This window comes from Canis lupus, chromosome 12, assembly GCF_011100685.1.
Source record: "Canis lupus familiaris isolate Mischka breed German Shepherd chromosome 12, alternate assembly UU_Cfam_GSD_1.0, whole genome shotgun sequence".
In the NCBI taxonomy this organism is placed as follows: Eukaryota; Metazoa; Chordata; class Mammalia; order Carnivora; family Canidae; genus Canis; species Canis lupus.
This window is the reverse complement of record NC_049233.1, coordinates 24,280,355-24,301,797: the sequence shown is the minus strand read 5'-3', so window position 1 is coordinate 24,301,797 and position 21,443 is coordinate 24,280,355. Positions and strand designations below refer to the sequence as shown.

General features: G+C 38.2%; 1 protein-coding gene across 23 annotated transcripts in view; it reads left to right on the top strand.

Moving 5' to 3' along the window:
* Window positions 1-21,443, top strand: part of DST (dystonin) — a 480,589-nt gene that overhangs the window by 121,883 nt on the left and 337,263 nt on the right. For 5 of the 23 annotated variants that reach the window (XM_038554400.1, XM_038554399.1, XM_038554398.1 and 2 more), the window contains exon 1: window positions 2,548-2,638. The exons of 16 other annotated variants lie outside the window; for them this stretch is intronic. In XM_038554400.1, coding sequence (XP_038410328.1) covers window positions 2,548-2,638 — 91 coding nt within the window. Of the gene's footprint in view, window positions 1-2,493; window positions 2,639-21,443 lie in introns of those variants that run through there. 2 more of the 23 variants (XM_038554392.1, XM_038554391.1) reach the window with 1 other exon arrangement.

The window sequence follows — 21,443 nt, the reverse complement described above, 5'->3', positions numbered from 1 at the left end:
CTTAACTGCTGCTTTGCCATGGAATAGTCTATTATTATCAGCAGATTGACCCAATATTACCATTCCAAGAATGCATGGGCAAAGGCTGTTTTTACAGAAAACTTCCAATGCTGCTGCTGTTCATTTTGACTCTCCTTTAAAAGGAGAGTTAAAATCAGTTAAGAGTGCACTGATCATGTTTACAAAACTGGATACTACTGGGTTTCAGTCTCTGATGGAGCCTCAGACTATGCCCTCAATGACCCTACTCATTGTGAAGGAGACAAAACAGCTTTGAGAAAGATTCATATATGTGAGTGGTCTATAAGTGGAGTGACCTTTTAGTGATCTAATTGCTAATTCTTTTATTTCAAGAAGGTGTCACAAATGATGCCTGCTTGTTACTTCATGAACTAATGTGTACATAAATGCATACCAAGTTGCAAGAAAATTAGTGATCCTAAGGGCTTGGTGGGACATGGGCTCAAATTCAGATTATAAACTAGTGGTTAGGATAAAAAAGAGAGATACAGCCTTATTTTGTTTGGAATAACAAAAGTAGGCCAATTGCTCAGGAGAAGTAAAGATTTCCAATTCTAACTCAAGCAAGTAAGTTTTTTTTTTTTCTCCTGAAGAGTGTACAATTTTTTTTTTTTTTTTTTTTTAGGAGTACTCAGCCCGGGGGTTCCCTGGGTGACTCAGTGGTTTAGCGCCTGCCTTCTGCCCAGGGTGTGATCCTGGAGTCCTGGGATCAAGTCCCATGTCGGGCTCCCTGCATGGAGCCTGCTTCTCCCTCTGCCTGTGTCTCTGCCTCTCTCTCTCTCTCTCTCTCTGTCTCTCATGAATAAAAAAAAATAAATCTTAAAAGGAGTACTCAGCCCCATTAAAGAGTTAATGGAGAATGATCCAGATTTACAACACTGAAGGGGGAAAAAAATCAAGGACAAAAAGTCAGCACATATGAAAGGAAGAAATAGGGAAGATGTGGGCAAAAGATGAAGCTGTCAAGTCAGATGGTCAACAATGCATTGATTTATTTATTAATAATAATAGCTAAGCCACAAATTTATAAGGTAGGTAGGCACTATTATCCCCATTTTACTGATGAAGAGAGGCTCAGAGAGGGTAAGAAACTTGGCCATGTGACGCGGTTAGTAAGGAGGCAAGATGCCATCCAGGTATCCTGACTTCAGTAGTATTCTTAAACACATCCATTTATGTGTCTGAGTACCCTTAAAACTCACATCAGTGTACGACATTCCAAAGTTCAGGGAATTGCATCCGTTCTTCGCAAATTCAGTGGCTACCAGTACTGTGTGTAATGAATACCGGGTAAAGAGAAGGGGCGGGGGTGGGGACACAGTAAGCCGGGGCTCGGAGACCCGCGGGGCTGCGGCCGGCTCCCGGGAGCGCAGCGGCAGAGGCGCAGGCGGGCTCTGGGGGGCGGAAGGGAGGGGCCGAGGGCTGGGCCGCCGGGCGCGCAGGCGCACTAGCTTCCAGGCTGTCAGGCCCTGACGCGCGGGGCCACCTGCAGAGGCCGCGCCGCCCAGTCCCCGCGATGTGCCCGGGGCAAGGACCCGGTCCCTCCCCCGCCCCGTGCAGCCGCTGAGTGACCGGCGTCCTTCCGTGCCACAAGCGCCGTAGCAGAGTATTTTCCACCCTTCCCGTCACCCCTTCCCTGGGGAGAGCGGCGGACCGCTCGGCCCGTGGGGTGGGGGTGGGGGTAGGCCGGGGTGGGGGCTGCGCTCCTCGGCGACCGCGATCTGCGGCTTTGTTTCCCAGGCACCTGTTGTGGGTCCCAAATAGAAACCTCAGCCTTGGGGATCCGGGCTGGCCGGCCAGTGTCCGGGGGTGGGCGTGCTTGGCCGCGAGACCTCCCCGGGTGGGCGGGCCGCGGAGGGGGCCCCGGGGCGCCGGGCCCTGCCCGGGAGGGAGGAGCGGAGCCAGCCCGGGCGCTGACCGCCGCGCTTGCCCCCTCCCTTCCGCCCTCCCCCCCTCCCCTCCCCGCCTCTCCGGGGGCGCGGGCGAGTGTCTGCGGCGCGGCGGCCAGGAAATGCCGCAGATGCGCGGCGCAGCATCCCGGGCGGAGGCAGCGCGCCGGTCCTCCCGCACCGCCGCCGCCGCGGCCTCGGCCTCGGCCCCGGCCCCGGCCCGGCCCGCAGCAGGCGCGCAGCGCAGGGCCAGGGGGGCGGCCCGCCTTGGCCGCGGAGGGTCCCGGCGCCTGCCGCCCTGCGCCCGTCCCCAGTGTGCTCCGGGCTCCTCCGCGTGGCGTGGCGTGGCGCTGCTCGTCGCCGCCTCCGGGCTCGCCGAGATTTGCCGCTGCTGAAACCTGGGAGAGACTCTGCCCGCCGGGCCCGGGGCGTTTCCTCTGCCTGCCCGGCGCCCCCCGCCCCGCGGCGCCCCCCGGCGCCCCCCGCCCCCCGGCGCCCCCGGCGTCGGCGCTCTCCCCCAGCCTGCGCTCCTTCCGCTTTTCCAGTTCCCTAGGCTGCGTCTTGCTGACTGCCCTGCTCCCCCGGGTTAGGAGGGGGAAAGGGGAATTGGCCAGTCATCGCTTAGGTCAGCTTCGGCATGGCGGGGTACCTCTCGCCCGCTGCTTACCTGTACGTGGAGGAGCAGGAGTACCTCCAGGCCTACGAGGATGTCCTGGAGAGGTACAAAGGTACGTGGCCCTCCGTGCCCCGGCTGCGGGGCTTGGCACGCACCAGCAGGGTAACCGTTATCTTTGCTTAACCGGAGCCACTGCTGCTTGGGCACAGGTAAACAGGTGTCTGGACCAGTCTTGGCAATGGACCAGGTCTTTTAGAATGAGATTTAGTGACCCCAACTCCGAGAGGGTGGTGGGTTGGGCGATGGTCTGGAGACGCCCTTGGATAGGCTGTGGCGTGGGGGGAAGAGGTTTGGGTTTCAAATACATGGCATTTTCTCTCCCTTGTAGAAGCTCTTAAGTACCATGCATAATCATAATTCTTCCTGGGAGGGTGGCTGCCGATTAATTCTCCATGGGATTACTAAGGCATTGCTGTTTGCTGCTCTTGCTTTGCATGGGATACTGGTTGACTGTAAAATAAGGTGCTTGGGTTCTTAAATAAATGGACTGTTTCACCACCGAAAGCATCGCCAAATCATTTCTTTTTTTAGAATGATTTTATTTGGAAAAATGTTTGTGGTTTGTGACTATATACCTGTCCTTATGATTCATAAAAATTATTCGATTGTGTGAACGATGAAAGCCTTAAGTCAGCGTCTGTTGTAAATTTAATTGTAAAGCATTCTATTTTGAGATGCTTTTCTGCCGATTTTTCATGTTCGGGAAATTCTATACCAACATCATAAATTTTTTATTGTTTACTTTGACTGTATAGTTAAATATAATGTTAGACAAAGTGGACCATCTCATTTTAAAGTGTCTTTTTGTCTCTGGAAATCATTTTTCAGTGTGTATAGACAAGAGACACAGTAAGGAGACCAAAACACTCCACACCCACGGCTAGCTCACAGAGCCTTAATATATTAATAGTGGCCTAATTCGTATTTGAATTCTGATGGTTTTGCATCTACTGAATATTTGCTTTGGCCTTAAGAAACTCTACTTCTGTAAATTGAATGGGGATTATATGGTTAAAAATGACATGCATTAGTTTTCTGTTTGCAGAAAGTAGAAATATAAAATTCTGAATTGAACAATTCCAAATCTCCAAACTGCTTAAAATCCACCCAGAAATATGTTTTATCTTTCTAGGACATGTTTATTATTGACATTCTTTTAATCCACGTAGAATTTTGTAAACAGCACAATCAGAATTCCTTTGTGCCAAGACTCTATTGTGTATAATACTGCCACTGAGCAAGTGCAATGGTATTTTAGACTAAAGCACATCGGTAGCATTTATGTGTGTGTGTGTAATATACTCATGTTTATGTTTGTTTTTACATTTTAAAATAAGGTTCTTAATTGTCTCCAGAACATTAAAAATGAAAAATATTGCAATACAGATTAGTAAACCTTACTGAAGACACACACCTATACTCTTTAAAATCCAAAAGCAAAAAGTCTGGAAGTTCTGAAGTATATACATTTTGTACTTTTGAAAAAAAATGTAGCTGTATGAATTTTTGTCTCATCAAGTTTTACCTCAGTGATATGTGAGTGATATCAGGTGACTTGGAAAACAATAACTGAAGTGCTGCTTTGACTTGTCTTGAGGAGGTAGACATTCTTTAAAAGCTTGTTTCTATTGCCTTTTGAAATAAAAGAAAATTAAAGATCTGAGGGCAATTGTGGTTCTCACTACCCTTCATTTTAATGATATGGCCATCATAACACTTAAACATACACTTTTCCAACATACAGTCCAAAATTTCACTGAAAAAGTGAGTATTGTTACCTCCGTTTTCTTTGTGGTTTTAAATGCTTAGGTCATCAGTTTGTACTTGGCTTTATAGATGTTCTATGTTTTATTTTGTTTTGGAAAGGAAAGAATATTGGCCTGTGTGTTATATGTAAACCTGGGGACCTGGGAAACTCATTGTTTCCCAATGTGTTTTGAAGCCAGTTATGATTTCCCATCAGTATCCAATACGATGACTTCACTATAATGCTTATTATCCTGATGACTTGCTATGGGGGCTGATCTAATCAGGAAAGAATTGTAGGCTTTGAATAGGGAGTGTCAGTTCACTAAACTTTCAAAGTACAGTTGCTCATTTTCTGAAATCATGCATTGTTCAAACATTTCACATTCCCATTTGAACTTAAGAGAGGTTATTTGAATTTTTATTTCTGACAAAGTTCCTTGGTTACAGAATGAGTTTGCATTCAGTTAGAGTATTATCAGGTTGCCAAGTTATCATATGCCCCAGCTGTTGAATAGTGTAAGTGGTAGAGTCAGCTGGGACAAATTCAAAATTTGTCTGTTGTCAAAATGTAGAATTATAATAATCTATACTGTCAGCAGTTATGAGTATTAGATTTAGAAGTTGAGAGTTTTGTTGTTAAGCTTAGTCCTCAGATGGCCTTGCAAGGACTTCCATCCTAGCTCTTTGTAGAAAACAGTAGTGGCAAGTGAGTGAGCCCTAATTACAGGATGGTGTGGTCTCGTGTCTTGCTTTGCCTTGTTACTTCTGAGTGAAAATAGGCAACTATTTGCTGAATTAGAAAAACACAGAACTATTTGCTGCTGCAGAGAAGAGTGGAGTACTCTAATTCATATTCTAGTCCTCTTATAAGACATATTCATAGCCAGAATATTCAGGGTATCTTATTAAAAAAAATCACATTACCGCAGCTGATAGCACAGTCAGGGTGAGTAAAGCATTTCTTTACAAATGAGACATGTTTACTTATTGTTTATGCTAGAAATTGCTCATGTCAATGACTTTCTTTTATGTATTAGATTATCCAGTGTATTTACCGTGTAATACAGAACGTGTTTATTAGTAGCTTAGCACAAAAGGACAGAATTATCCCTCTTGGGTTTTTGTTAGTTTTGTTTTGGTCAGTGCAAGGCACCTAACCTGTATACTGTTATTTTAATTAATTGTATGTTTTGTATTATTAATATTAGTTAGCTGGCACTTTATGAAATTCTGCTTTTCTGTCATTGGAAGATTTAATTTTCTCAACACATTGGTCCTTTTTGAAAAGGATGTTAAATGTGAAAATGACATCATTAATGTGAACCCAATAAATTTTATATTATACATTTTAGATTTAATTTAAAAAGAAGGTATATTATTTTGATCCCACAAAATGGATGTTTTTCCCATTGATCTGGAAATGAATCAATTATCCCCAGACAATTGTAAAAAGTATATCAATGTTATTCTCTGTGAAAGCTAAGTAGAAGATTTGTTACTTGTCTAGAACATCACTAAAAAATTCTTTTGATTATTTAGAAAGAAAGGCATTTTTTCCCCCATGAAAACTGAATAATTGCTTTAGTCCCTTCTCTCAGGGCTATGCAATTTTGCCTATGTGCTTGGTGACCAAAGGCACTGAGTATACTGAGGTGTATACTGAGTATACACCTGTAGCACCTGTAGTTTCCATTTTCAGTTCTGAATTTATGGCCTGCATAGATGTGTGGTTGGGAAAAGTCCTGTCATTTTACTGTGTAAACCAACTCTGATGCCATTTGGAGTGTAAAGCTTTCTGGGAAGATTTCCCCCCTTCATACTGTATAGCCTTGGATGATTTTGATCAGTGGTTTTTCACTTGGCTTCCAGGATTTTGAAAAACTTGATTTCAAATTTCATCTGCTCATGCTCTGCTCATGGCTTAATGTAATAGTCTGTTGTGTAATAAGTGAACTTTAACTGTGCTGCATCATGATAGTATGATAGCTAGTTACAACAGCGTTAGGGCTTTTTCTTTTCTTTTAACAAATGAAATGGGTATAATCTGGTAATGAGTGTTAGTTAAGGTTGTATTTGTTTTTTTGTAAAAGAAAACAGATGATAGTGTTTCTTCGTCTCGGGTACTGAAAAGCTGTGGTAGGCAGGTAGGCAGACCGGCGTTGTAGGGGGCCTCTATTTACCAAAGGGACTTGAACTTCTATATTGTTGCTTTGCCAGTTCTCAGTGGCTGTTAAGAATTCTGTCTTCACAAGATGGCTGTTCTTCTAGTCCTTGTGTCTTACTTCCATATGGAAGAAGAAGGTTTGCAGGGGCACTTGGGTGGCTGAGTCAGTTAAACATCTGACTATTTAGATTTTGGCTCAGGTCCTGATCTCAGGGATGGGGGATCAAGCCCTGCATGGTGCTCCACACTCAGCACAGAGTCTGCTTGTCTTTCTCCCTCTGTTCCTCCCCTCCTCAAATAAATAAATATTTTTAAAAAGGAAGAAAATTGCAAAGACAAAGGACAGAAACTGCAAACTAGTTGAGTCAGTTTCCTTTTAAAGAGTCTTTTTAGAAGCCCGTTTAGTAACTCTCACTCGTGTCTCACTGGCCAGAACGGTTACAGGGCCAGGCCTGTCTCACAGGCCTACTCCACCAGACTAGGAAAGTACCCATTTGATTGTAGTTGAAGTTCTGTTGGTTAAAGTGTAAGGCAAAAATGGATATAGGGTTGCAACCCTTTAGCACACAGAGGCTAAAGTGTTTGCCCTAAAAGCAGAAGCTTAAAGTTTGGACACGTGTTAACAACCTTAACACAATATATTTGACTTTGCTAAAGTTTAAGAGAATATCTGAAAGCTCTATTGAAGTCTCTAAGGATTTTCAAAATGACACAGTTGAATGTTTTATAATGTTACAACATGGGTTTGAAAGTGATTTCTTACCAAATAATAAGGATTTAAATTGGCCAGAGGATTTATTCATTGCTTCATACCATAAGGAACACATATCATTCCAGGAATGTAAGCAGTTATTAGATATTGTTAGTGAATTTAACTTTGAACCAAAAATAGCAGACTGATGCTTCTTTAGTTTCTTTTGTTCTGATTTAGACTTTTGTAGTTATCCTCAACATTTATTTGCTTAGGGACTTTAAAAAAGCTTTATGCTTTTGAAAATTTTTTATTTAAGCAGTTTGGAAGTGCCTTATTATCTGGCTCAGTGAAGATTGTAGGCAATAAATGACATCTAAAGAGAGGCAGTGGGAACAACGTATTGTTTTATGGTTACTCTGTAGCCAGGCAAAGAAAATTCTGTGTTTGGGTCATGTGTGCCCAGGAGCTTAGCTCTTTGGGGAGCTGGACTGTTTGCTCAAAGTGTCTTCTTCATGACATTGGAGACTATAAAAACATCTGAAGCTGTGGAGGTGACAAGAAGATGGAGTATCTAGGCTGTCATGTGTCCCTTTCTGTTTTAGTTCCACAACTGAGTACAAAAACTTGTAAGATTATCTATGTCTGATGAATGAATTCAGTGAGAAGATTTGTACTGAACATTAGACTGTTTAGTATTTTTTATTAATTGAAAAGAATCTCAGATACTTCTGTTACATGGGACATTTCTGTCTGTAATGGCTTTTGCAAAATAAAGACTTTAGTGTCTACTTCTCAGCTCTTGATAAGTTAGCGATTACACACGCTACCTATTTCCAAAGAGGAGTTTCAGGCAGCTATCTGCTGACGTATGTCACTATTTCTGTAAGAGATCAAATGAGGCTTTTATTTATTTATTGGTTTATTTCTTTGATGCAATTTTATTTGCCATTATTTTTCAACCTACTCTTACCTCTTTCAGAAGAGGAAGCAAATAATTCTGCTTGGATTGGGTGTTGGGGAAAGTTTTGTACTTGAGGTCAAATGGGATTTTACCCTGTGAGGAAAGTGAAGGTACCAGGGAGGAAAGCTCAAGAGGAAAGACTGGTGTGACCGTTCCATTTCATTAGCATAACCAGAGAGTCCATTTTGAATGTTTGGCTAAAGTGCACAGTAAGTTTTAGAGAGGGGAGTCATAGACGTTGTAGGAAGATGGAAATGGGCGAATATGGAGGAAGAGGAAGAAGCAGGCTCCATGCAGGGAGCCCAATGAGGGACTGGATGATCCCGGGTCTCCAGGATCAGGCCCTTGGGCTGACAGCAGGTGCTAAACCACTGAGCCACCTGGGCTGCCCAATAAATAAAATCTTAAAAAAAAATCCTTTGTAGAGGTAACTGTAAGTGATTAAAAACCAAATCTTGCAATATACTTCAATAATTTTTTCATTTAGTTTTATTTCAAAAAAGCCTTTTTTTTTTTTTCCTGCATAAACTTGAGATTTGTAGAGTCAGTTTTGTTTGGTATATGAGAAGTTCAGTGGTTATGTGATCATGTAAGTTCTAAGTTATCCTTAAGTTTATGGATTCAGCTTTTAATTTTTAACTGAAAATAGTTAAAGATAATAGTTGCCATTTATACACCTACTTATATGCCAGACAGTGCTGGGTATTGTGAATGAATTATGTATGTATGGTTTCTAATTCTTATAACTCTTTATCTAGGCTACAACTACTGCCATTTTACTAATATGGAACTTGAATCTTAGAGCAGTTAATTTTCCTGAGATCATACAGCTATAAGTGATGCTTGTGGCATTTGAACATAAAGTGTATATTCGACATAAACTATGTATTTTGAATTTCATTGCATTGACTGGTAAATGTTGCAGAAATTGTTTTTATGAAGATTTTTTATTAGGATTATAATTTTGATTAATGCTAAGATTGCTTGAGATGTGTTAAATGGATACATGAAATCAAAATTAATAGTTTAAAATTTATAGAGATTTATTTCAATTCAAATGTTAAATAGACTTTGGAGCTTGAACTATTATATCTTAGATGGATTATAAATTCTAATTATTAGATATCCATGAAAGGAAAATAAAATTTTAATGTGAACATTTTTGATGTGTATTTTGGTTGAGGAGATTTTGAAACGAATTAAGTTTTGTAAATGTCATCAGTGAATGTGGCTGCTTTGATAAATGCCTGAAATGTTTCCTGGAAAGAATCGTGAAAGGGAATTGACAAAGTCCTGATTTTTCTCTAGTGGGTGAAAATATTTCTCAGTGAATCCTGGTATTAAAGGCATTAAACAAAGATACTATTGTCCCAGTGAATTAAAACATGCCCTTATTTTCAGTGTTAGAGTTCTCTATCTGGCCATGCCAGTGTGACAATTTGTATTCTTGATTCTTGGTATGAAATACTACTACTTGGTGGCTTATTTTATACTACCTTTATTAACCAGAGAGGTATGATGCATCAGGTCTACCTCAACTGGGTTCATGATTGTGGGATAAAGTAGTGCATATGAAGTATTTTGAACTGGAGAGATTATATAGTGAATGAGGTAGACCCAAGAACGAAAGTCCTTTGGCTCCTCTTAGGCCAGTGGCCTTTTTAATTTTTTTTTTTTTTTTGAGTGAATAGACTACTTTTGAGGGCAGTTTTAGGTTCATAGAAAAATTGGGCAGAATGTACAGAGTTTCCATGTAATCTGTCCCTTCCCTTCCCTCCAGAGTTTCCCCTCTTGATACCTTGCATTGATGTGCATTTATTATAATTGATAAACCACTATTGATATTTTATTATTGACGAAGATCCATAGTTTACATTAGGGTTCACGGTGTTGTACAGTTCTGTGAGATTTGACCAATGCAAGTGTCATAGGTCAACCATTATAACGTCCTGCAGAATTGTTTCACTGCCCCCAAATCCTTGGCATTCTGCCCATGCATCATTTCCAACCCCTGAACCTCTGGTGACCACTGCTTTTTTTACTGTCTCCATAGTTTTACCTTTTCCAGAATGTTACATAGTTGGAATCATATAGGTTGTAGCCTTTTCACACTGGATTCTTTAACTTGGTAGTAGGCATTTAAGGTTCCTCCAGGCCCTTTCATGGCTTGATAGCTCATTTCTATTTATGCTGAATAATATTCCATTGTTCGGATGTACCACAGTTTGTTTATTATCTACTCATCTATTGAGGGACATCTTGCTTCCTTTCAATTTTGTCAATTATGAATAAAACTGCAATAAATTTTTGCGTGCAGGGTTTTATATGGGCATAAGTTTCCAACTCATTTGGGTAAATTCCTAGGAGTAAAACTCTTGGATCATATGGTAAGACTTTGTTTACGTTATAATAAACTACTAATCTGTCTTCCAAAGTAGCTACACCATTTTGCATTTCCACTAGCATTGAATGAGAGTTCCTGTTGTTCTACATCCTCACCAGCGGTGGATGTCATCAGTGTTTTGGATTTTAATCATTTTTATAGGTGTGTAGTGGCATTGCATTATTCCCTAATGATGTGGAACATTTTTTCATATGCTTATTTGCCATCTGTCTATCTCTTTTGGTGAGGTGTCTATTCAGATCTTTTGCCCACTTTTTTTTTTTTAAGATTTATTTATTTATTTGAGATAGACTGAAAGAGGGCAGAGGGAGAGGGAGAGAATCTCAAGCAGACTGTCCACTGAGCACAGAATCTAACATGGGGCTGGGTCCCATGACCCTGAGATCATGACCTGAGCTGAAGTCAAGAGTCAGACTGAGCCACCTAGGCATTCCATTGCCCACTTTTTAACCGGATTGTTTGATTTCTTATTGTTGGGTTTTAAGAATTCTTTGTATGTTTTAGATAATAGTCTTTTATCAGATATGTGTTTTGCAAATGGTTTATAATTTTTTATACTGTTACCTCCTTTTGACACTTTTATTTTTTATTTTTTTGACACTTTTAAACCATTGCATATTATATACTATTTAAATAAGGTACTGATTATTTCCTTTCACATAGTCCTATATATATATTTTTAAAGATTTTATTTATTTATTTGACAGAGAGTGCACAAGCAGGGGAAGTGGCAGACAGAAGGATATGCAGGCTCCCTTTTGAGCAGGGAGCTTGACTCAGGGCTCTATCCCAGGATCCTGGGATAGATCCTGGGATTGTGACCCGAGCTGAAGGCAGATGCTTCATTGAGCCACTCAGGTGCCCCAGTCATACTGGTTTTAAGTGCTATTTTGTTTTGGGTATATGCATTGACTATTGTAGCTACTTCATAGGATTGCATGCGGTGGCTCAGAGTTCAGCTGACAGTTTGCTTAGTATATCAGCATATGCTGCTGCTGCGATTCAGGTATCCAGCTGGTTGGCAGCTATGATGCTTTATAGCACTTGAGTCTAAAATTAGTTGAACTGTTCTATTTTAGGGATAAACTGAAATTAGTAGTCCATGTCCTGCAAAACATTTGAAAGTTAAACTCCTAGAATATTGGATTACTTACTTAAAATGTAACCAGAAGTAGTTTAAATAGATGGTTGTTGGTTTTAATTTTTTTGGCAAGTTTAGCAATTTGATTATAGCCTGAGTGTATTAATTTATGTATATAATATCTAAGAACACAAAGGTTTGCATTTGTTTTTTAGACCAAAGACAGTGCTTTTACCAAAAGTGATCATAATTGAGTTTTAAAACCACTTGAGTTAAGAGGTAGAACAAAATTATCTGATTTTTTTCCTTTAGCATATTTTAGAAAAGCCACAAACTGTGAGCATTTATGAATGCTGGAACATCAATGACTACCTTTGCTAGGGGAGGAAAGGTGAATGATCTTTATAATTTCGTGATCTTTATAATTTTATCTACATACTAATAATTAGAAAATATTGAAATACTTAGTAGTTAAAAAAACTGAGTGGTTGAAATTCAGAGTTTGATTTTGCATATAGTATGGATTTTATAATCCCAGTAACGGAGGGTTTATGGTTATGAAGGTCTTTGCAATGTGATTTTATCCTCAAAGCAATCTCAGAAGCAATAACAGTATAGCTACTTCATATAATTTGTCATCCTTATATTTTTTCTTTGATATATTTTGGAAGAAAAGAAGGATTGAGGAATTCTAAGTTACAGAAAGCAAAATTCAGGGATACTGTTCTTGTGAAAAAACAGAAATACACTTAGTTTCCATCCTTTTCCATATAGAATACTATATAGAAATTTAAATTTGTGCTTTAGTAGAATTAGTATAATAAAATAGAATTGAAATACTTTTGTTATTAGCATTTCTTTGAAAACATTCATGCTGCCTTGTTTCCAGCTTCATATTTCTAGTCAGAAATTGATTCCATGCTTCAAGTGAACAAATCACCTTTAACATACATTTTCCCCCAGCTTCATTACATTTTGTACTGAGTATATACCTAGAAAAACTGAGAAGGGACAAAGCACTTGAGGCCAGAAGAAATTGATCTTCACTGAATTGAATATGTAGTTTAATTCTAAATATTTATTGATCATATGCTTAAAAAATATGATCAATAATAAGGAACTACGGCCTGCAGAAGGAAGAGGCACTTAGGGTTATAAGACTCTAGCCTCCCAAAGAGCAGTTTGTTGGGGAAGGTGGACCGGCTCTACTCATTATAAGTGAGTGCCACAAAAGAAAAGGAATCTGAGCATCCAAGGGTTGGATGGCTATTTTAAGGAAAGCAGAATTTCAGTAGGGAGAAGATTTTGTGTTTGTAGAGGGCTGGATGGTATCAGAGTTTTCTCGACCTTACCATTTCATCTGGACAGTATGACCTCATGTTTCATTCACTCTGCATTGTAGAAAAATTATTATCATAATGATTTAATCAATACTTTAAAGTAGACAAATTTCATTTTTAGGTATCAGTGTTAAGAATTTTATCATCTATTTTTAAGAACTCTGCTAATACCACATATAAATGATCAAATCTGAGGATTTAGTAGTGAAAAATAACTTTTCTTTTTAAAGCTTTTTTTTTCTTTTAAGATTTTATTTATTCATGAGACACACACACACACACACACACACACACACAGAGGCAGAGACATAGGCAGAGGGAGAAGCAGGCTCCATGCAGGAAGCCCGATGTGGGACTTGATCCCAGGACTCCGGGATCACACCCTGAGCCAAAGGCAGACACTCAACCCCTGAGCCACCCAGGCGTCCCAGTGAAAACTTAAAGGTGTGATTCAGCAAATGTAAAGATTGGATGAGACACTCTTAACATGGTGTAGGAAACTCTGGATTAAGTTGATAATCATAATAGGTACAACATCTTATGTGTTTGTCATATCTTTACATATATGATATGATTCGTATAACAGCTCTCTCAGACAAGTAACATAAGAGCCAGTACCCTTATATCATAGCCAAGGAAACCAAGGCTCCTATGATTGCATAGATGCAGTGGCTGACTGGAGATTAGAATCTTGGTCCTCTGACAGCTGGTTGGGAGAGCACTCCACTATAGATAATTGTAGCCCATCTTAATATACAAAGTTATCATTAATAGTATAGATTATAAGTAATATATCTAATGAGAAGTAAATATTCTCTGTTGAAGTAAATAGCCACTGAATATGTTCTAGGATGGGCAGATGTCCATATTTTGATTTATTGTTTATTTAATGTAGGTTTGGGCTATCTATAATCCATAAACTTTTTGTTTAACATGGTTTTGGGCTGTCCATAATCCATAAACTTTAGCAAGAAATTCTATTGCTAGCTTTTGAGGATTTAGTTACTTGAGGGAAAAATTCCATTTTCCTTTATTTCCGTTGTTACTAGAAGCGGCTTATAAAATTACAGGGTTTAACATTTCGACAGAAGAACTATCCTATTGACCAAAGGTGTAATTTTTGTATTACTCAATGGAAAAGGAAGAACTGTGTAAGTACTTGGGGAAATGTGAGAGAAATAACTGATACAAACTGATTAACATTTCTGGGAAATAAAGAAATGTACAAAATATGAATAATATGTAGTTCCATTATATGTTCAGACATATTTCCCTTTTCCATTTCCTCTTTTTTTCCTTAATATAGAACATTTAAAAATTCATGGGATCACTGTAAAGTTCTGTATCCTGCTTATTCATTTAATATATCATGGCATGTTCTAATGCCATTAACATTTTTAATGACTGATGCATATATTCCATTATGTATTGTGATAAACGATGTCATGAAACCTTTTAAGCAGTTTTGTATCATCGTGGGTTTTGGTTAATGTTATTACATTGATATCTTTTGACCTAATTGCAAACTTCAGAAATAAAAAATTTTCAAGATAAGAAAGAAGTCATGTATTATATAAGCCACTTAACTGTTTCTGAGGTACTGCCTAATTCATGGTTGAGTGGATTCTTGAGTTATATATATACCTAACTTAATAATTCTAATCACTTTGAATTTTAGAAATTCAACAATAAAGGAAGCAAGGACTCATAATCAGGAACCTGATTTCCATTCTTGACTCTTATGCTAACTAACTAGACTTGGATGGGTTTATAAATTAAAATGAATGATTGCCAAGGTTTCTTATCTTCCTATAATGCTCACTTTAATGAATTAAGTCATCATTTATTCATTTAGAAAATATTTAATGAGTGCTTTTGTATGCTAGCAAGTATGTTAGATCCTTATGGTAATAGATACAGGAAAGTTTGTGGTCTTCTATGTTATTTTTAGGTTGGAATGTATTATTTTATACTGATATGGTATTTTTATTCTTGACATCACTTTCTGACATATTTACCATTTATTGTTTATGGCATTTATCTCATATTTAATTTTTGAAATGCTTACCATATTCATGGTTTTGGTTTTTGTTTTCAAAAATGATTATTGATTCCTTTTGAAACCTTTTTTTTTTTTTTTTTTTTTTAAGTAGGCTCCAAGCCCAACACAGGGCTTAAACTCACAACTCTGAGATTAAGAGTCACATGTTCTATTGACTGAGCTAGTGAGGCATCCCTGAAAACCTTTTTTAAATGTCTTCAGGGCTTTTGATATAGGTTGAAATCATTGATTGCATTTGTATTTCATTGCTTGTGCTAATCTTTAAGACTACTGTTTATTAATGGTACTGAATTAAGCAGTACTTTGGAGGATTAGGTTTATCTGTAATGTTGATTGAAGTAGAACTTTGGAAGAAATTCACATTAAAATTTTTTTGTCGTTCTCATCACATGCATTAATGATATGTAGACTTGGTGCCTTCAAGTGTGTACAAATGAGCTATTTTTAGAAGTTTTTAAATTGTCATCTGCCCTGTCACTGTGTGTTCTTCTTGAATGACTGGGTTTGTGTTTCTTTTGTGTTTAGTTAAAAGATAACCACATGTAATTTTTAAAAGAGATTCTATTTATTTGAGAGAGGGAGAGAGGGAGAGGAAGCATGAACATGGGGAGGGGGAGAGGGAGAAGCAGACTCCCCACGGAGCAGGGAGCCCTGTGCAAATCTGGATCCCAGGTCCCTAGGATCATGACCTGAGCTGAAGGCCGATGCTTAACTGACTGAGCCACTGCCCCTCCCCCCTCAATATATAATTTTGAGGAAAGGCCTAACTGCTGTATCCTTGAAGCTTCCTCCTTCCATCTTTCGTTAAATGGAAGATTTCTTTCATGGTACTTTTAATTCTTCACTTAGTAATGAATGTGAACAAACAGTTCCTGGTTGGCCATTTTTTTTGAGTCTGAGTTGTAGCCTCAGGACTAAGGATTGTGGTGTTCAGTTTTGAAGCATCTTCATTCTAGGGGATTGCTTAAGCCACTTAGATTTGTTTTTCTGTTCCTTTGTTCTTCCTGCCTCCTAAGATAACAGAGCTATTGGATACTTCTGCATCTAACCCTGATTCTGCTTTCCTCCTTGCCCACCTTTGAGAATCAGAATGGAAAAGATAGAAACATTGAGTGTGCAACTTTTATGTCCTTTCATTTAATCCTCAAGAAAACTGAAGTCCAGAGAAGTGGGACCAGCAAAGGGAAAAACAAGATCAAAACTGAAGTCTCCTGCTTTCTGGTTCTTTGCATTGCTTGGTATCCTTTTTTGCTTGCTGGTGGATGAAAGGGATGCTTTCATTGGGTGTATTTAGGTCACATAATGGAATTGCTAGACAATTAGTAAGGAAAATAATACAGAAGAAATGAGTGGAGAAAACGAAGCAGTAACAGAAGTCTTAATGGCATTCTAGACATGTGGAACAATGCTGGATTTTCAGTGTTGGATTTAATTTTTTTTTTTTAATTTTTATTTATTTAAGTAAACTCTACACCCAGTGAGGGGCTGGAACTCATGATCCTAAGATCAAGAGTCACATGTTCTTTTTACTGAGCCAGGCAGACACTCTTGATGTTTATATATTTGAGGGACCAGTGTTAGGCCAGTGATGATAAATTGCATGCAACAGACTCATCAGTGTTCTGGGGCTTTAAGAAATAGATTGTGCTTATTATAAATTAGAATTATAATATACAATTAAAATATACCTCCATCTTAAAAGATTCAGTACCAGTTTGGCTGCAGCTTTTTATCAGCATGTGGACATTTGACTGTTTCCTGGTTAACTACCAAATGCAGGCTGCAGGAAGGTGGATCTGGGCCATTGAGCACCCCCATACTTTACCCCTTCCCCATAACCTGCAATCTGAGGATTGGTTGGAATCTGAGAATCGGGGCTGAAAAGAGGAGAATATGATACTATGTGACCTCATTTCTAATAAATTTAAAGAGTAGGTAGGAGTGACAGTGGAAGGGATGGAAAGTTTGCTCACACCTCAAATGGGCATATGGTATGTGTGTGAGGTGGGGCTGTAGAGAAAGAAAGAGTTGAGAAAAAAGGAGAGGGAGCTTTTCTCTTGATATCACTGGGAAATTGGGAGATAGAGGTTTTTAGTTTAATGGTGGCCTGGCTCTATTTTGGGTTTCCTTCCATTTTACCTTTTTCTAGTCCCTTCCCTGATCATATGTATTTCTTCTGGGTGTCCCAGTGTCCTCAGCTCCTTTTATGATAATAGTAGGTACGTATATGGTTGGAGGGATGTGATTCAGAAAGTGTATTTCTAATAGGAACACTCCTGTTGTATATATTTATTAAACTTAAAAAATAGATCCGAAATTAGGTATTTTAAATATTCTAGATTAACTACAAAATGTCAGTGTATATTGTACATTTTTTTTTACCATTTTTAAATTAAAAATACAGCTTTGTATTAGCCTAGATTACATAATTATTTAAACAGCATTTGTAAGAGAAAATGTGTTGGTTGTTTGGAAATTATAAGTACATTTCTATAAGCATGGCTCATTGGTTAATTGAAGATAACTGGCAAATTTTTGACAGTGGGCAAGTCTGTGGAGAAATTTAAAGGATTTTAGCAAAAAGCTAGAAATAGTATATATTTTTAAAAGTTAATCTCCACTTGTACTCTTATCATCATCTTTCAAAAGCATTAAATATAACATCTAGTACAGGCAAGAATGTAGGGAAACACTACTCTCCTATACTGCCTATGACATGTGATTTGTTACCATCTTTGGGGAAGGGAGGTTGCTGCTGAAGGCACATTTACTCTCTGACCCACCAAAATTTTAGAATTTGGCAGTAAGTAGAATTCAAGATATTTTTGTGACATTGTTTATAATAGTAAAATACTGGAAACAACCTGAATGAGTCTCACTCAGTAGGGGATAGTTGAGTAAAATTTGATTTTTCCATGTTAAACAAATAAAGAATATGAGTGAGATCTCTTAAGTATTTACCTACAACATTTCTGTGACATAATGTTAAGGAAAAATAAAAGACAGAAGACTAATATGTGTGGCATTTTTTTATTTAAAAGATCTATTAAAACATAGAAATATGAAAGAGACAAAACTGTTAATATTGGTCAACTCTAGGGGGTGAGATTTTCTTTTTCAGTCTGAATTAATTAACAGCTTTTAAAAATATCTATTACTTCTGTAATAAATATAGAATAAATATATTACTTCACCACAAATAAAGTCAGAAGTTTAAAAGAAGATATTTCTTACATATTTGCTTGTATATGATGAAACAGTGCTGCTTTTTAGAAAAGCTTCCTCCACGTGATTCTGACAGGTATAATTTATAAGCAGCATTGTGGTTATTAAGTGACATTGCCTTAACAGACCATCTGCCACTTTCATAAACAATTTACAGACCCTCGGTTTGAATGATCATTTATGGCTGAGGTGGTTCATTATGACCTCAGCTATCATTTTCAGTATCTGATTTGATTGCACATTTGCAGGCTGTCTCTTAGGCAAAATCCACTGGGGCGAGGAGGCACTGACTGGAATAGGGCGGAGGAATGTAATAATGGTCTCTAAGATGTGCCATCCTTAGCCAGAGTTGCTGTTTGTTTTGTTTCTTATCTGACTTAATTTTTTAATTCATTTATTTAATAAATTATGTAAAAATTTGGGTGCCCATGATATACACAAAGATGAAAAAGATGATGTTGCTTTCCTTTAGGAGATCTCAGTCTTTAAGGGAAAGCCAGCAAGATGAGTTCTGGAACATAAGGTGCATTACATTCAGTATGAATAAAGAATCTTTTTTTTTTTTTTAAACTTATTTATTTATTTATGAGAGACATAGAGAGAGGCAGAGACACAGGAGGAGGGAGAAGCAGGCTCCATGCCCGGAACCTGATGTGGGACTCAATCCCGGGACTCCAGGATCACGCCCTGGGCCAAAGGCAGGCGCTAAACCGCTGAGCCACCCAGGGATCCCCTGAATAAAGAATCTTACAAGTAACTTTTTTATACCCGTTGCCTGGTAAGGCCAGTGTGCCCTGTGTCCCTTAGTTTGTTTTGTACAAACTTATTTCTCTAATAAGTAGGGATAAAGAAATTATGGTAGAGCCCCATTACAGTACACATTCTTTTTCATTGGATTAGAGTATAAATTAACCCCCTACTTACAGTATACTTACTTTAGTACCTGATAGTAAAAGATGTTATGGAAATACCTTGGGGAGATTAATGAAAACAAACTGCATATTTGTTTATAAGATCAAATAAGGGAATATTGAATATTTTTCAGATTTGCAAAACTAAGTTGGGAAACTGTAGAAAACATTTTTTAATTCAAGTGTTTTAAATCTTCCCAGTGTTTACCATATTCGGCATATTGTAGACACTAATTTTTAAAAAAGATTTATTTATTTATTAGAGAGAGAGCATGTGAATGGGGGAAGAGACAGAGGGAGAGGAGAGAGCCTCAAGCATAGTCCCCACTAAGCATGGGATCTGACATGGGGCTCGATCTCATGACCCTGAGATCACAACCTGAGCCAAAACCAAGAGTCAGATACTGGACTGACTGAACCACCCAGGTGCCCCTAATTATTATTTTTTTTTTTTTAAGTTTTTGGATGAATGAATTTCTGAGGATGTTGAGCTTTAAGATTTTCTGAATTCAGTTTCTTAACCTACCTAAGTAGAGTTACTGTCTTCAGGTTCACTAATCTGTTTTTTTTTTTTTTTAAATAATGTCTAATCTGTTAATCTAGCCTAATGTATTTTCCATCTAGTTTGGATCTTTTAAGATTTCTTTTCTGTCTTCTATGTCTTTCTTTAACATCTATCTTTTACATCTTTTCTTTAACATCTATCCTCTATCTTTTTTAATGTATGGGGTATATTAGTACTAGCCATTTTAATATCTTTGCCTACTACTTCTGGTATTTGTTATTCTGGGTCTGTTCTTTTGATTATTTTTCCTCCTCATTAAAGGTTTTATTTCCCAGCTTCACTACATGTCTGGAAATTTTTTAAATAGATGAACATTTAATAAATTGTTAATTTTTTTAGTTGGGTGCTGAAATTTTTCAATGGGTTGTTTTAAATGTTTCTGAATTTTGTTTTATGATATAGTTAAATACTTAGAATAGATTGATCTTGTCAAGGGTTGTTTTTAAAAAGTTTTTTTTAGGACTAGAGCAGGCTTTAGTATATGGCTGATTTTCCCCACTACAGAAGCAACACTCTTTTGTGCTCTGCCTATAGCTTTCTGATGGTTCTTTCCCTGACTTCTGTTAGTTTCCGTATGCACAGTGTATACATTACTTAAATAAAGATGCAACCTCTTATATATGTCTAGAGTTTGCTCTGCTCTTGTGCAGTTTATTCTGGTTCTCTGCCCTTCAAATTCTGGTTGTGTTAACCTCCTCAGATTAAAACTGTCTCCTTAACTGAAAGAGACTGCTGGCCTTCTCCCATCACTTTTCCCAACCCTAGCTGCATCCGCCTCCCCTCCACAGGCACAGACAATGCACACACACACACGTGCACACACCATAGACTGGAAAGTCATGGCGGGCAGTATGCTGGGGGGACAGTAGGACTTACCTTGTTTGTTTTTCTTTTCTCAGAGATCATTCTCATCTCCTCTGTCCATTGTCTAATGTTCAAAAACTGTGGTTCATAAATTTTGTCTCTCTTTTTAAAGACAAAAATAGTTCTGTAAAGTGAAAGGGCAAATCCAGCCCCTGTTAATTTATCATGCCCAGAGGTAGAAGGCCCTCCTTTTTTCTCTAAGGGTCATATGAAAATATAAATGTTGCATTAATTTTTTAAATTATAATTTGATACACTATAGAAATGTTTTAGACTTAAATCCTCAAAGTCCTTAATAGACAGTTTCTCCACATGTTTATGAAGTTCCTTCTGTTTGACAGAAGTTCTGGACTCAGCTTGATGAAGGGTATAGAAAGGAAAAAAGCATGGTTCCTGTTCATTCATTTGCCTTTGTATTGCTATAACCCCCAAATGTAAAAGTTGTTGTGTGGCTGGAGAGGTAAGACATAATATATAAGATTTCTATATTTTCATATGAAATGTAAATGTTTCTATTTATGTGATACATAAATTTGAGTTGGCTTAATAAAAAAAAAACAACTATGTTACCATAGTGGGCTAGGCAGAGAGGAAATATTCTTTTTATAGTGACAGCACATTTATTCAGAATAATAATAGAGCAAAATCATAGAACCAAGATTGTATAATTTAGCTCCTGCATTTTATGTCTGAGAATTAAGCTCAGAAGTATCAAGCTCACAGGACTAGTTAGCACCAGAATTGGAACTGGAGCCCAGATACTGATTCTAGTTAATGCTTTTTCTACTTACTCATGCTGCCCTAGGACAGTCCTTGTGCTACTTAAGCACCCAGATA